At 42.1% G+C, this 17201-nt stretch overlaps 1 protein-coding gene across 1 annotated transcript; it reads left to right on the forward strand.

Moving 5' to 3' along the window:
* The first annotated feature begins 1389 nt into the window (after positions 1–1389).
* GALR1 (galanin receptor 1) lies at positions 1390–16989 on the forward strand. Its single transcript, XM_005240316.3, has 3 exons — positions 1390–3660; positions 10745–10810; positions 14242–16989. The coding sequence occupies exons 1-3, from the start codon at positions 2959–2961 to the stop codon at positions 14557–14559; spliced, it is 1086 nt and encodes a 361-aa protein (XP_005240373.2). The 5' UTR covers positions 1390–2958; the 3' UTR covers positions 14560–16989.
* The last annotated feature ends 212 nt before the right edge of the window (positions 16990–17201 follow it).

A 17201-nucleotide genomic window follows, 5' to 3' on the forward strand; every position in this document is an offset into this window, starting at 1 on the left:
GCTCCATCCACCCTCCACTGGCTGCTGTCCTATGCACCCATTTTGTCTCTTTGCCCAAAAAGCTGCCCTGGTGACCAATGTCTCCAGGCCTAGGCAGTGGGGCCCTGGCCTTTTCACTTGCACTGGCCTGTTCACTGCCTTTGGCAACTGCTTTCTTGGCCTGTGTTGGGAGCTGACCCAAGGAAATGCGCGAGGCATGTGCTTAAGAGATTTATTTTGCAAAGATATGAAATTTATTTTCTTAAAGTGTTATGTAAGTTTTTTACTGATTTTTTTTTCTCCTACTTTTTCAACTAATTTGTGTATTTAAGTATATAATTATTTGTACTGAACTCATAACAACTTTTCTGTTGGAACTTTCTGTAGCATGAAAATTTTAGATTTCATGCAATCTAGATAACAGTCTCGGTCTAGATAACAAGAACAGTGGATAAAAATGTCAGCACCTGTTTTTTTACGGCAACCTTAACAGGAATCATGAGTACTGTCAATTTTCCTTCGCTGATGTAAAAGCCGAAGCCTGTAGGCCTGACAGAAAAGCTACAATACAGTTGCATTCTCTGTTATTTTTTCCGCCCTAATGCTCAGGGAAATCTTACAAGATCTATATACTTTACAATATATACTTAAGAGAAAAGCAAAGCTTGAACTGCAAAAATGTCAATTAACATCTAAAGGAAACTAACAGAGTGAACATCCCATCCAGATCACTAATGTGATTTTCAGATTGCTTTGCCTTAAAAATGATTATGTTTCTGTACCCACTTTTCCTGCTTACTTGTATGTAAACCAGTCTAATATTCTTTGGTCACCTTCCAGGCTATACTGTTCAAAAGACAGTATTTCTTAAGAAAACAGAAGCATAAGTGATGAGGACTAATGCAGCATTTTAGATGGAGAGTTGTGATCAATGCAATGTTAGCATTAACTTCAGGAAGGCTAGGATTGCACTCTTGGCATCCTAGAAAAGAGTGATGTCTGGCAACAAGTCGTGATTCAAAAGCAAAACATCAGAGGTATTCAAATATTTCTTGTATCTCATATACATATCATTTGAAGGAATTCACAGTGGCAAACACAGGCATCAGCAACACTCAGGAAATCTGTAGAGCCCTCTATTCATTTTCACAATGTACTTACAGCACTTCCAAATAATTCATGGTATCTGATACAGTCTAGAAATGTTTAACAATGTCTGTTCTCAAAACCCTTACAGAAGTAGAGATTAGTAAATTTGCGTGGCAATTAAACACGTCAACAAAACCATAAGGTATGCACCTGAGAAAAAAAAAACCACAAATCTGTTAGGAATCTTTACTGGTTTGTTTAATATTTGTAACTTCTAAACTGAGTTGCAGTAGACATAGCAAACAGTACAATCCAAATCAAAGTTTCTCAGATCCATAGAAACCGAATTGTGCTCTCCCATTACCCATGTTCCTTTGGACATAACGGACCAGGCCGTACACAAATTGAATTAAAATCTAGATCTGCGCAACTCAATAGCTCCGCGGTCAGCTGATGTGCAGCTGCTGAGATGCCTCGATGTAAGTAGCAAAAGGAAAGGCAGAAAAAACACCCGTCAAAGTGTGGGCTGCCAAAGCAGCCGAGGAGCTGCGTGCCCCCGCGTGCCGTGCCCGCAGAGCCCTGCGCGTCCCGCAGCGCCCGCGGCAGCGCGGCCCCGGCGCCGGGGGGGCGGGCAGTGCCCGGCGGAGCCGCCTGTCCGCCGCCGGGTCCCGCCTGCCCCGTGTCACGGAGGGATCTCTAACAACGAGCAGTCAAGAGCCCCAGGGAGGAGAGAGAAAACACATCACCAGCTGTAGCTGAGAGGCAATTTGAGAGCAAACGGCTGGGGACCCCCTGGCAACTCTGTTTCGCTCACAAGGTGTATGTGTCCGTGGGTGGATGCATGAACTGGCACCCGTCTTCTGGGGGAAGTTTTCTATTTCGTCCAGCTCTGGGAAGACTGCCTGCTCAGCGGCTCTCAGCGCGGCACCTCTCAGCGCTGCCTGCGGCTGCCGGCCCCGAGCCGCCAGCCCTCCGCGATGCCGGCGCGCAGCGGCGGGGTTTTGAAACACGGGCTTCGTGATTTCAGCGTGAAAAGCGGCCAGGCTCTCTTTCCCTTTATTTTTTTGGAAGGAGTAACAACGCCTGCCACCTTTTGTTCTGCGAGCTACTGCATATAACGGAACGATTAATGAAAACCCGCGAAGGAGGTGAAGACGGTGCGCAGAGGCGGTGTTCAGCCCGGACTCACTCCTGCGGCCGGCCGGCCACCTGTTGAGGCGGGGTAGGCGGGCGCTCGCTCGCTTCAGTCCCTCCGAGACAGTTCTAAGCCCAGCCGGAGCTGCCTAGCGCCGCCCCGGCCGTGCTGGAAGACGCGACGCCTGAGCCTCCCTAGGAGCGAAGGCAAAAAGCAGAAGTTTTCTGAGGTGGGGGCCGGGGCCGCTCGGCTCCGCTCAGCTCCGCTCCCTGCAGGCGCACCGCCCCGGGCCGCCCTGCGGGGGCAACGGCAAGCTAAGCCGGCAGGGGAGAAGAAGGGGGGACCCCCCCGCGCCTCCTTTCCCCGAGGAGACACCCCCGCGGAGCTCGGTCTCCCGCGGCCGCCAGCGCGGAGAGGCGCGGAGGCTCGGCCGCTCCGCGGGGCCGGCCCGGCGCGGGGGGTGCGCGGTTGCGGCCGGAGCGCCGCCCCCGGCGGAGGAGCCGGCGGAGGGGCCGGCGGGGGCGGGGGGCCCGGGGCAGCCGGGCGGAGCGCGCTGCCCGCCCAGGAGCGGCCGGGGCTGCCGCGCCGCCTCCGCGCCCCGCGGCGCGGGCTGCGCCCCTGCGGGCGGCCGGCACCTCCCCGCTTCCCGCCGCGCCGCCGCCCGGTGCTGGCGGCCGCCCCCGCTGGCCGCGGTGCCGGGGAGCGGCTGCTCCGCTTTCCGCCCGCGGAAACTTTGGCCGGCGCTAAGAGGGAGGATGGAAGTGGGGGAGCCCGCGGCGGCGCCCCTCAACCGGTCCCGAGGTGGGGCAGAGCCGCCCCGCGGGGAGTTCAACCTCTCCGCGCTGCCGGAGGCGGAGGGGAAGCCCCTCTTCGGCATCGGCATCGAGAACTTCATCACCTTGATCGTCTTCGGTCTGATCTTCACCCTGGGGGTGCTGGGCAACTCGCTGGTGATCACGGTGCTGGCGAGGAGCAAGCCGGGCAAGCGCCGCAGCACCACCAACATCTTCATCCTCAACCTGAGCATCGCCGATCTGGCCTACCTGCTCTTCTGTATCCCCTTCCAGTCCACAGTCTACGTGCTCCCCACCTGGGTGCTGGGCGCCTTCATCTGCAAGTTCATCCATTACTTCTTCACTGTCTCCATGCTGGTGAGCATCTTCACGCTCTCGGCCATGTCTGTGGACCGCTATGTGGCCATCGTGCATTCCCGACGCTCCTCGGCCTTGCGCGTTTCCCGCAACGCGCTGCTGGGTGTGGGGCTCATCTGGGCGCTCTCCTTCGCCATGGCCTCGCCTGTGGCTCACCACCAGCGCCTCTTCCACCGCGAGGCCAGCAACCAGACCTTTTGCTGGGAGCACTGGCCCAACCCACGCCACAAGAAGGTCTATGTGGTTTGCACGTTCGTCTTTGGGTATCTGCTCCCACTGCTGCTCATCTCCTTCTGCTATGCCAAGGTGGGGCAAAGTGGGTTGTGGTGAAGGCTATGTAAAAGGAATGGGGGGGGGGAAGCATGGAGGGGGCAATGGTGGTAGGTGTCCATGAGCTGTGGGGCCATCTCTGGCCATGTGGAAGGACATGGTACTGTCAGGAGGCAACAGGGCTGGGGTGTTTGTGCCATGAGGGTGGAGGGCAGGTTTTGTAGCCTAGGGGTGACTGGAATACGCACACCTGTGTATGTGTGGCACAGATGGGTCAGGACAGAGATTGCACAGTGTGGTTAAGGGAGTTGTTCTGGCAGTTACTGGGGTCCCTCTGCCAGATTTCCCTCTTGCAAAGTGCTAAGGAGCCCCAATGCTGTTGCTGCTTTCCCTGTCAACACAACTCTCTTAGTTTCTTTCAGTGCTGTGTGAGGAGTTAAATAAAGTACAACACAGCAACAAGTTGTTCAGGCAAAGCAGTGTGGTTCTTTAAAATGCAGTGCACTTAAAAATGACACAAATCCACCGGTGTAGTCTAATCCGGTTAACATGTTAAGAGCAAAAAGCGTATTGCACTGCCTGGTCCCTGTGAGCCCTGTCTTGCCCCAGTTAAAGTGGATGAGAGATTTACCTTTGACTCCAGCGATGGCAGGTGATGCTAGGGACCAGTGCATGAGGACCCAGGTAGCAAAAAGCAGTAAGTACGGGTGCCTGACCTGAATAAGGGTATTTCAGGACTTTTCTGCTCAGGCAAACTGTCACATTTTTCTGTAAATATTAATTGCAGCCTTCAGCGTAAGGTCCACTGCTTGCTGCTCAACAGGATCTGGATCGTCAGCTGCTACGTGCTGAGTTAGGCGGACATCCCCCTGTTTCTGTGCCAGCAACCTTCAGTAGCAGAATTTCTCCTTGGGCAGTAATTTACGCTTGAAAGGATAAGTCTGCTCTTGCAATTAAGGAATGCTGAAGTGTTGAGAAGTCAGTTCTTTAACTGGCAAGTTCAATAGATGTAATGAAGTGTTTAGTTTGAACAAATAATTTTGTGTTCCGTTCAGTTTTGTATGTATTACACCAGCTTAATTGTGATGTCCAAATTAAGGCTAGAATGGCATCCAACTCTGCTAAACCGAAGCTATGCAGAACTCAAAAGGACAACATTTCTAAATTACTGTTTGTAATGAAGCAAGTCCAACCTGGCAAATGGAGAAGAAATACATATTTTCATACATAAACTGAATTCTGTTTTCCCTGAGTGAATACATGGATATTTCCCCTACAGTGGTGAATATGACTGAGCTGTGAGAGGGATGAAACTTGCTGTAGCCATAGATCATCAGAGTTTTAAGAAAACATTACATACTTCAGGGACAATGATACAGAATATGAAAGAGGGAACTTTTCAGTTATTAAGAATTCTTATATTTTTCAAAGCCAAAGCATCTTCAGTTTCAGCATAAAGTACCAGCCTTCAAAGTCTAATTATAAGACAGAAGGTTGAAAACATGTATTTCAAAATTACAGCAGTCCTGCATAGTAGGGGGGGTGGGGGGGTGAGGGAAGGAAATATGCTTAAAAAAATATACGCAGAGTAAACACACCATGTTATCACAAAGCACCACTACAGAAGTAGATCTCTCAATATTAGTATGTATATGTAGCAAAAAAAGAAACAACACAAAAACCCCAAACCAACAAAGCAATCCTATGTGAAGTACATACGCAGAACAAGTTCATAAAATCAAGGCCACTCAAAGTTACAACTGAATTGTTGTGCCTAAATTATTGCCAGGTTAGGATCTCACCCTTGCTTGGTGATGTGTTTTGAACCTGTATGTGTGATCCTGCTTGCCACAGTGTCAGGCTGGAAGATCCAACCTAAAGGGATGAGTTTTAGGAGATAGCTGGTATTCCCATCAGTGTCAGAGAAGCAAAAAAACCCCTGTGAATTGTACAAGGTGGTATTTGTACCCTGCAGTGTAAAGGCTCATTCCTGCTCTCAGGAGCCACTGTCAGGGAATCTCCAGCTGCAGTATCTTGGCACGTAGGGTGGGTGAGGGAGAAATTAAGGATGATAGTAGTTGAAAATGAGCTGAAGTTTTAGATCTGTCGAAGCCATTGCTACTCTCATGGGTCTCAAGCAAAGTGGTTGCTGTGAGCTTTTACTGATGTCACTAAAGTACTATGAAGTACAAGTATTTTGGCATCTGAATGCATGTGAAGTTAGAGGGTCCCTGCTATGTATAGCCTCAGAAGTATTATAGAAATAAATGCATTAATTTCTTACGGACTTCACTGGTTTTCATGAACTGTGGCTCAGCTAAATAATGCAACCTTCTGATACAGTAGATTAAGACAAAGGCAACTCATTTCTCTGTTTGAATATAGTACCTTTTTCAGACTCCTGTAAAGCAGTTCTGTTCCTTTTTATAAGCAAATTGCAACTGAACTTTCAGTTTTGAAAGTAATTTTTTAGGCACTCTACTAAGGGAGCTGAGGTCTTTCTGTCTCTCATTTTGTCTTAACTTACGTTAGGAAGGTTTGTATTTTCCCCAGAGGATAGCAGTAGTGTCACAACCTACAGAAGTGCTGAAATAGTGCTAGGTGTTTGGAAACAGCATCCTCCCACAAAATCAGAACTGGAAATCTCATGTGATGTGCTCTTAAGGTAGAGATTTACAAGATCATTCTCTGTGTCCTGTGCATACAGCTACCCATTGCCGATGTCTCACAAATGATGTTGGTTCAGTTTCAATCAAATTTGATAAAGAAGTGAAAATATCAGAAGAAATTATACTTCCCTAGGTTTGTGAAAACAGGAGTCAATGAAGAAGGGGGAGAGTCTTCACCATCCTCTCTCCTTTAAGGAGAGTCAGTTTGCACCCAGCTGTTATACATCAGACAAGCCATAGGGAGAAGAGGTCTCATGTAGCATCTACTTATGGAGGAAACACATATTTCTGGGAGCACACAGTCAGGAAATCACAAATCCTTAGGAAACTAGCTTTTATGAGTCCACAGAACCACTCTTAAAAGGAGCTTATCACTCCAGCCAGAGGAGCAGTGATCATATAGTTGAGTTACAGTGTTGCGTACTTGTAGACAACCTGTATTCTTGGTTTTTTATTGTTTATCATATTACTTGACATATTTTTTAATACTGACTTTTTGTACATGTTTAGTAACACTGCTACAACATTTGCTCACTAGTGTGTTCTTAAAGTAATGATTCCTAGTGAGCTTCTAACAATTGACATTTGCCAGGGTAGTGCAATGTGACAGCACATTTTGGGTACCTCTGCTTTTGAGTACCCCATTATGAGAATTCAGTCCTTGCAAGTCAGGCCTCTGTCAATCAAACCTTTAGGCTGGACACCTAAAATCATTAGCAACCTTTTTCTTTTATAGATGTATAATGTTATAAGTGTTTTTGGTTTTTCGTTTTTGTTTGGGTTTGGTTTTTTTTTTTTTTGCCTTAAGAATGTTTCCATTATTACCTATCATTCTGAGCATTCTGAATTAATAGAAGTCATGTATGATTTATAGCCTTGGTATAAAGTAAGCCATACAAAGTAGGAGACTCATTGTAAAATACAAGCTTATATGGTTATTGGCTTAAGATATTGTATCTTAGATTTTGCTGAGCAGCAAGGGAAACCTTTATGAAGCTACAATGAAAAAAAAAAAAGGGTATGACAATTAAGCGACACACTATTAGATGAAAGGGGGTGAAGGATCTGTTGTGACAACAGAGGTAGCAGCGTTACTTTATAAAATGGATTGCAGGCAATGGCACTTGAATTTAAATCAGATTCATATTATAAAATATAGTTTGGAATGGTCACATTATGGCTGTTAAAAAAGCAGTTCATTCTTATTAATGACCTTGTGCAGGCTTTCCTGCTGATTTTCAATGGCTGATAACAAAGGCGTACTCAGTGGGATGATTATATACAGACGGACAGGAAACATGCTTTGCAGCAGTGCAGGCTTCAAACATTTGCAATGTTTGGTAGACTTATGTGAGTAGGCACTGATAGTTGAAGCTATATTTCTCTCTCTCCCTATTGGAAAAATCTCTTTCTCAACTTGATTTGGTCATAGTCCCTCAGCCTGGGCTCTCAGACCATCTTGAATGTAATCCCTGAAACACCCTGGGGGAGGGTGGGGGTGCTGGGGGAGGGGAGGAGAAGAAATGGATAGTCTGTAAGCAAAATCCAGGGCCTCCCAAATGCTCCGTGGTAGCTGTCAGTGGTAGTACATTCTGGACCAGGCTGGAACTTCTTATACTTCTATGGTCCCACAAATCTCCTTACACCCTCTTTCACAATAGGATAACTTTCTCCTCACAGCATCCCACCCTCATCTCCAGAAAACAGGAAAGCTATTCCTTCCCTGAGAGCTAAGTAAGTTCTCCGATCAACAGGTACATGAAAGCTGGACATAGAAAAGTTTCATGTAAAGAATTAATTTTCCTACACAGCTGAATTAAAAAAAAAAGTTAACACCTTACCAGAACAGGTTGTGACCTGTTTTTCAGCAAGGTGGGTATTTTGTTTCGTGAGCTAAAAATGTGTGTGCCAATCTATTATAGGATATTTTTCAAGGTTTTCTTTAGAGAAGTAACCTGAGACAAATTAAAAGGCTCATGTAGAATTATTGTTCATTCAAGTGAAGTGACAGTATTTGTTAGAGGATCAATTGATTGTTCATTGGCCCAGAGAAAAGATAGTTTGAACAAGGCAGTGAGGAGAAGTGTCTTTGATTTGCCTTTGCATAGACATGGCTCTTAATATCCTCCACAGTGTTTTGTGTGGGTCTCTGAGTGCTGTTCCACTGCTGATGATAGGTAATTAAATTCTGCCTATTTCTCTTGCTGCTGGTTTGCATACCATCTGGTACACTGCCACAATAGAGCCAGCATGTTTTCACTGCAGACACTTATTTAATGAAATATGTATATAATCTGAAAGAGGTGAAGTTGAGAAGGATTCATTGGAGGTTATCATCTAAATCTTCAACAGCACACACACCCCCACCCCCTCCTTCCTCCAAATATACAATTTAACAGTTTTGTCTGCTGCATCTTTCATTGAAATGGAGAGAGATTAAACACAAAAAGTTGTGCTAAAAGTTTCAGAACAAAAGAGAAAAATGCTTGTAACTTTAAAAGAGGATTTAGCATTTCTCATTTCTGGGCAGAGTTTATCTGACTTTAGTTTTGGACTGCAAGGAAAAATCACAGTACAGTGCAGTCTCTGGGTGGCAGGTGACGAGATTTGCAAAGGTCCAGTAGAGACAGCCCATCAGTGTAAGTTACGTGAAGGGGATGCAATAGGTGAAGCAACAGTGATGAGAAGTGAACTTCACTGTATTTCTCCCGTGTTCTTTTTTGGTTTTACTTTTTTTCACCCATGGACTAAGCAATTCAGCTGTTTTGTACACGATGACAGCAGATGTCACCTGCCAGGTGTCAACATAAAGAGTGTATGAGCCAGGGGATCATCTCCTTCATCTTCTGCTGGACCTCAGGGGCTCTTCTGTCCTTTCCTTCTGGTCTGCTTCATCCTGGAGAAGAAAGAGGGGCTGAAAACAAAATGGAACATTTTCAGAAAAAAACCATTTATTTTTGTCCTGCCTTTCCTGAGCTTAGGTTAGCCTTGGTAGCAGCCTGGATAGTGTTTCAGAATAGGGAGTGAATGCAGAGCTGAGCCTTTCTACTCACCAACATGTTAGTCATGTTAGGGCAAATGAACTGCACTTCCAGTGTTAAGTGGTTACAAGTAATTTTTGTTGTTGTCTATGGTTCACTGGTAGCTAAGAGCAGACACTTAAAAAGTGGAATCCACTGATGAGCTGCGGTTGCTCAGAAATACCATCTTAATTCTTTTAATTCATTATCTGTGTTTCTAAGACTCAAATGCCAGAGTGGGATGAAGTCTGTAGGTGGTCTTGTCTGGTGTCTGTCCTGGTAGTAGTAAAGTTGTTCATCCCTAGGAAAACAGAGGAAAATGTTCCCAGATGATATATGATAATTTTAACTTCTACCTTTTCACCACCTCAAGAAGTCTCCTTAGGAGCCCTAAAACTTAGTGTTATATTCCTTAAAAAATGATCCTTTTAATGCTGGATGATATTGCCTATTAATTCTGGATGATCTTACCTATTAAATTGTTCTCAGTTCATCTTACAGCTATGTAAAGTGCAACCTAACAGCATCATCGTTGTCATCTGAGTGCTACACTCTGACACGCTATCTAAAAAATTCCTCAGACTGTATTTTAATTAAACCCTCGAGTTTAGTTAAGCATCTCCTTTTTAAAATTCTGTATGGTTTACAAATTGTTAAACACATTCATCTGAAGAGCATATTCCATGCCCCCCATGCCTTCAAATCATGCCACATGAATATATTAGGTTCAGTTAATAATGACTGCAGATAAATTAGGGCATGGACCTCTACACATCCACTATCCAAAATCTTATGTGTAAATAGTTATTTGGACCCTGCTTTTGGATGGTGAGCCTTTTTGAGACATATTTGAAAAAGTTGCTTGTGACAAGTACCATCAAATTGTTGAGAAAGATCATACCTCATGTGAGATACATTTTAGTATAAATTATTTCTGAAAGCCTAAACTTCTATTGAAGATCAGATAGCGCCAACATCCTGATTATATTAACCAAACATTCATCTGAAGAAAGTGAATTATGCAGGTGACTCAGTAAGCTCTGACTCAAAACATACACTTTTTATGTTACATGCAGTAAAGGTCATTCTAAATTAACAAGCATTGACTTCTTATGGAAGAGGAATGATTACTAATTCTAGGTCCATGGTAGGTTTCCATTTGTTGCCTTGTTCATTTGTGATATGTATTTGTTGTGTAATACATCTGAATTTTTATGTAAGAATTCAGTTGTGGTCTGCTTCATATTTGTTGAGTCACACCGATGCAGATATGTAATTCCTTTGGCTTTTATACTGTGCGCTTTTGAAATGTGTAAATTGGATCAGTAATCTTTGTAAGCAACTCTCGCCGTACTGGAGAGCATTATTTAAAAACCATGGGTTTCAATTTTAGAAACTGGTGAAATACAAGATGCAAATTATTCTTTTCAGGTTCTTAATCATCTACACAAGAAATTGAAAAACATGTCAAAGAAGTCAGAAGCGTCCAAGAAAAAGGTAGATTGCTTTCATTACTAGTATCTATTTGTTTATATTTTAGTTTTATGGCTAAGCTAATTTGGTATTACATTGCTTGTTGCCAAAGATGTAATGGAAAGAAGGAATTGAAATGAAGTATTTAATGATGTATTCTGTGTCTCTCTGAACTTAGGAGGATTGACCTCTTCTTTCATCCAAGTTTTCCGCTGCAGTGCATCAAGCCATTTCCTGAGATCCCCGTATTTTGAACTTCACAGCATCTGAAATTTAGACAGGGAGAGACGACCTGTCTGTAATATTAAATGGAGTTTTGTGCCTCATAGGCATTTTCCCCTAACTTGTAAATCTTTTATTTATTTATTTAATTAACTAGCCGAATTTTTAACATTTTGTGAAGAATTTCTAGCTTATATGATAAGACTTTAAAATCAGGTTTATTGTGCTTCCTGATAGATTAATAAGAGACTTTCAATGATTCTGCAATTCTATTGATTTTCCACAAAATATTTTTTCTCTTACGTTCAAGATTTAAGTTAAATACTGGTTACAAGCAGAATCATGAAAGGTCTTTAAAGCAGAATATAAGCTTCACAATTTAGAACAATATTTGAAAGATGTGTTTATATATTGAATTTGTCAGTTAGTATAATATGGTTCTGATTTTTGAGCAGATTTGACCACAGTAATCATTTGACTAACTTCTCAGTTTATGCATTTGGAGTCAGAAAACCCCCTCAGGCTATAGCTCTTCATTTGATCTTATCACTATTACCATATGGGCATGCAGACTGTCTGCAATGTAAATGAGATATACATGAACTCAACAGGGAGTAAGTAATCTATTATTTATACATTCTCTATTTTTTTGAAAAATGCCGTAGTCAATAGATTTTAATTCCTGGAATTAAAAGCATTATGGCCCTGATTCCATAAAATACTTAACATATATACTTTTGCACTTAATGTCGTCAAGGCCAAAGGTGTAGTTTTCAAACTACATTTTCAAACGTACAAATGTACGTTGCTATCTCTACTCTCATCTAAATAATTCTTGAACTGGAAATATCTGTGCATTTTCTCTAAAAACTAATTCTTAAAAATCAGATCTGGCTAGGATCTAGCTTTCATACCTTTAGGGAAAAACATTACAGATATGCCCAAGACTGCCTGGACGTATCAGGGTTCAGTAACCAAAGGGGAAAAAAAAAGGTAGCCAAAACTTTTGCCTTAGAAAATAAGTTTCTGATCCTAAGGCCTAACTCAAAGTTTTTTAAAACCATCTCTGCTTTCACTAGTGTGCTGTCTCTCTCTGGTTGCAGTATCTTTCTTCTTTTCCTTTTACTGTTCTGTTAAGGATGTATTTCAGGCTTAATTACACATTTCTACCTTTATTCAAACCTTTATGAAAATTTCAGTAGTAGAATCTTAAAAATAATTTGCTCTATGTGTGGAAAAAGTTAATGAAAAATACGAATGTGCCTAAATGCTATTTTTTGTGCTTTTTGGTCATAAAACATCAATATTAACATCATGTACTTCAGGTGGGTTTTATTTGCTGATGAAAAGCTGTAAGCAAGTTCCCATTAGGTAAACAAGAGCTGCCCTTTAATGTTACGTCGTTTGCAAGCCATAGTGATGATTTTGGAAAGGTAAGCTCTGAAGTTAGGCTTAGGAGGAATAAAGGGGTAAAACAGATATTGTGAGGTTTCCTAATGCAAATTTATTTATTCTACAGATATGAAATACCTAAGTAAAATAGTTACAAGAAACACAGTCATCCTCTGCTTTCAGGTGCATCTGTGCAGTCTATTGAAAGTCAGTGACTTTCCTGGTGTAATTTTTTTTAGAATGTTGAACTAAGAAAGTAATGTGCCTCTTCTGAAGTAATTGTGCATGTGGGATCCAGACAATCAGTTTTCAGATGGAATATTAATACATTGAAAGGATCAGAGAATAATTTATGCCTCCTTATTGGCACATACTCCCTGATGAGACCTGAAAGAGCAGATATTTGTGTGGCTGTTTGTATGTGCAACCGACTTAAACTCCATAGGGCTAAGAAGAGGAATGGCTTGTGAGAACAGATGGATCCTTGAGACTAAACAAATTATATTTACTACAGATATAATGTCCTTTGGTTTCTGTTGTGAGATTTTATTTACCAACAGTATCTATCATAAATTATTTTGGTCTGTTGTCACAGAAATCAAACTTCTTTCTTCTGTAAGTTTCTATAGGTTAAGCCATATTGTTCTATAAGTTAAGTCATGAACATTAATCAAGTCAACAAGTATGGACCAAGTTCAATAAACCAGAAAAAAGTCTAGATATTCTCTGTGCTGCAGTATTTATTCCTCTGTGGCCAATGTGAAAACTACAAAACTACACTGTGTAGTTTTGCCTGTGAAGAAGAGCCTGTTATCTGAAAATTATGTTGCAAAGTGTGAATATAGTAATTAAACAGTCCATAACATAATATGCTTTGGAATTAATATTAGGCTTCTACTGGAAGAGTGATTTAGTTGAAAGAGGTACTTGTTAGAGGAGTAGATATTAATTAGTTGAGCAACTGCAAAGTACTGAGTGCTGTTTCTGAAGTAAGTGAAAGCTAAAGAAAACATTGGCAGTCAAACTGCACTGTACCCTGGCAGAATACCTTCAGTGCCTGAAGGGTCTGTGCTGACTGATACTGTAGGTGTCTGGATGGATCTAATGAACTTGATGGGTCTTCCTCTCATAAATAAAGTGGAGTCAGGAGGCAGCGCTGAGGGTATTTTGTGTTCCATTTCTCAGTTCAGTGTTTGGTGGTGAGCTTTACTCTCCAGATTGGTTTTGACAATGTGCAATTACCAGAAATTTCAAGCTCCTTACTTTTCCCTTTTTTTCCCTAGTTGTATTCCAGAATGTTGTTGTATGACTCCACCTGTGGAAATTTTACATTTGAAGGAGAGACTTTCATAGAAGCCCCTGCTCCTTTTTATAGACACTTGAGCAAAGCATTCATCTGACTGCTCTAAGCTTTTCCACCAGCTGCCTTCATGTAGAATAGATGTCTCTTGAAATTTTGGTCAGAAAGCCTTGTGCACAGATCATTAGATCTGGATGACATTTCCCAAAGACCCATGTTCTTGTGATTTTACTACAAGCTTATGTTCACCTCAGAAAAGGCTGAGGCTGTTGTGTAGGGTATCAGGAAGATCATTCGTTACCTTCAAGCAGTCATACATTTGCCTTTCACTGTGGCATTTTCCAGGCTAAAATGCTCCTTGGGGTAGTTCACTGTGCAAAATAAAGCCCATATGGGTAATGGAGTAAAATCAGTAATAAATATTCCAAAGTGTGTTATCTCTCAGTGTACCTTCCCCCCCACCCTAATGGTTTTGAAGCAGGTTGAAAGCTGATTCTTCAAGCGCTCATCAGACATCTGTGTTTTCCTTTCCCTGTCTCAGACAGCACAGACTGTGTTGGTGGTGGTTGTGGTTTTTGGCATCTCCTGGCTGCCGCATCACGTGATTCATCTCTGGGCTGAATTTGGAGTTTTCCCACTGACTCAAGCCTCCTTCCTCTTCAGAGTAACTGCACACTGCCTGGCTTACAGCAATTCTTCTGTGAACCCGATTATATACGCGTTTCTCTCTGAAAATTTTAGGAAGGCCTACAAACAAGTCTTCAAATGCCAGACGGGTAACAAGTCACCTCTGAATGACGCTAAGGAAAACAAAAGTCGGATAGATACACCACCGTCTACCAACTGTACACACGTGTGAACTTTGTCCTGGATGTTGGCTCTTCATCTGAGTGAACTAAACACCTAGAAAACAAAGCACAATGAGCTTTATCCTGGATTTGTCTTGATAAAGCTAATTGGTATTTAATGTACTGAAGTTGCATTTGTAGCAAAAGTCTGTGAAACTAGTATGAAAGAAAACTGGGCTGATCATTTGCATCTTAGATAACTTTGTCAAATGAAGCTCTTGGACCTTTAAAAGATAATTGAGTAAAAAATATTGGAGATGATATGCCTGTATTCTGACTAAGCCTACGATGTGTAAACATTCAAACATACAAGAAGGAAATGTTGGTATGGACAAGTAACTTTGTCGTCTTCTTTCATCTAAGTGAAGAGATGGCTAAAATTTCCATCTTACAGATAATAAATACCATAGTACTATAATTTTAGAGAGGAAAACTTTTGTTCTCTCTTCAGATTGTTTTGACAATGCCTTTTCTTTTTGTAAAGTAAAGATGGGTTCTGATTTGTTGCCATTCATAACCCTGATGGAGTAGCAGTATTAAACACCAGCCAGGCAGGCTGGCAGCAAAGTCTTGTGGCCTTTTTTTTTAAATTTTAAAATTTTAATTTTTTAAAAAAATTGATTGGAAACAGAAGTGCTGAGGTACTAACAGGCTGACTCCTGTTTTTACCTCTGCTGTCAAAAGTGGTTCCAAAGAGTGTTTATTGATGTGGTGATAGGCACTATATAAATACAAATATAAATTGGTATTTGTATATATATATAATATAAATTGATATAAACTCCAAATATAAACTCATTTGGAGTTGAAATAACCTGTGTACAACTTGAGGCAATTGCTTTAGGGAGGAAATGCTTATTTTATCTGTTTAGCTGTCTTTTTAATGTAATAACCTGAATAATGATGGACTTTTTTCCACTTCATATGGCTGCCTTACTGTATGCACAGAACTTTTGTGTACACTGTGTAAGGTTTTGTTTATGGCTTATGTGTACTTGTACCAAAATGAGGATTTGTGTCTGAGGGAAGCTTTTCTTCATGTGTTGCGCACGCGCGCGCGTGTGTGTGTGTATGTTTTGCTAACTTGATAGACTTTGAGATGGAGATACAGTTTTAAGTGTGCAATATATACATACATTTTTTTAAATACTATGTTCTGTAAAACTCTGGGAAATGCTTAAGCACTTGAAAACAGCATGCCCTTAAAAGTTGTAAGAGGGGCTTGATATCGTGTAGCTCAAAATTGGAAAAATTCAGAAAGATACATTTAAATCGGTACAAAGTATATAGAGTACATAGTCCAGTTCTGCAAATTCTTAAATAGGGTGAGCAGTTTCAGCAATTTTATAAAAGTATTTAATATGTCTTTAAGTGGTAAACCACTAAAGAAATAACAGAAAGGCGCTCAGTCCTTTGAGAACATTATTGTCAGCTGGAGTAAGATATGCTTTTACCATTTTTGTTAATAACCATTAGACTCATAGAATAAATTAAGTTGAAGGAACCTCTGGACATCCCCTCAAGGCAGGGCTACCCTCATAGTTGGGTTGCTTCCTTGTCTAGGCAAGATTTGAAAATTTCTAAGGATGGTGATTCAACAGTTTTTTTGGGGCAACCTGTGCCAGTGCCTAGCCACCCTCACTAAATATTTTTTCTTATCCCCAGCTGGGATTTCTCTTGTAGCTTGTGACCGTTGCCTTCTGTGTACTTAAGTCTTCTCTCTAATATGTAATTTAAAATGGCAATTAACTTTTCCCCCAGCCTTCTCTTCTGAAACAACACATCACTCTCAGTCTCTCCTCAGCTGTTGTGCTCCAGCTTCCTGGCCAGATTAGTGGCCTTCCACTGGCTTTGCTCCAGCAACTCCATCCCTCTGGTGAACTGGGGTGTTCAAAACTGCTGTGTGCCAGATGTAGCCTCACAAGCACTGAGTAGACTAATCACTTTCCTTGACCCACTGGCTGATTCTTGCTAATAAAGCCCAGTGTTACAGTAATTTATTGCTGCAAGGGTACACTGCTGACTCGTGTTTAATTTCTGCTGTACAAGCACTCTTGTGTCCTTTCTGCAGAATTGCAGTCCCAGTCCAAGGTTCAGGACTGCTTTTGGCTTTGTGGAACTTCATGTGTTTGGTAGCTGTTACTTCCATTCTTCTGGCTTATCAAGGGTCCTCTGAAAGGTTAACCTGCTTTTCAACATATCCACCACTCCCCTGGGTTTGGTATCATGTGCAAACTTGCTGAGAGAGTCCTGTACCCTTGTATGAGTTGGCCAGATGCTCTGTCAGATTCTTTTTTCTCCACAAACTTGCTTTTAAAAAATAATTGTTCAGAGTGGTGGAATGACATCAGCTATGGAGGTTTAGCTTACATGAAAATGTCTACGTTTATGTGTCAGTGTTGTGTGCTTGGAAACAGTAAAATAATATTGAAGACACGGTATTGCATGCATGGTGTTTGTGTCATTTCTTTCACATGAAGAGGCAGTTTGATGATACTGCTAGGAATCCCCCAGAAACACCTCAGTTGGAGAAGAAGGGTTTACTGGTGCAGAAAACCATTTTCTGGGTTAGGATTGGGCTAGAACAATATTGAAGTTCCTCTGAATTTTCAGATCATTATCACCCACTAAACACTCAAATTATTAAAGCACT

This window comes from Falco peregrinus, chromosome 3 (genome assembly GCF_023634155.1).
Source record: "Falco peregrinus isolate bFalPer1 chromosome 3, bFalPer1.pri, whole genome shotgun sequence".
In the NCBI taxonomy this organism is placed as follows: domain Eukaryota; kingdom Metazoa; phylum Chordata; class Aves; order Falconiformes; family Falconidae; genus Falco; species Falco peregrinus.

Coding starts and splice junctions, on each gene's coding strand:
- GALR1 (XM_005240316.3), top strand. CDS start 2,959: ATGGAAGTGGGGGAGCCCGCGGCGGCGCCCCTCAACCGGTCCCGAGGT. Junction 3,661..10,744: donor TCTCCTTCTGCTATGCCAAG/GTGGGGCAAAGT, acceptor TATTCTTTTCAG/GTTCTTAATCATCTACACAA. Junction 10,811..14,241: donor CAGAAGCGTCCAAGAAAAAG/GTAGATTGCTTT, acceptor TCCCTGTCTCAG/ACAGCACAGACTGTGTTGGT.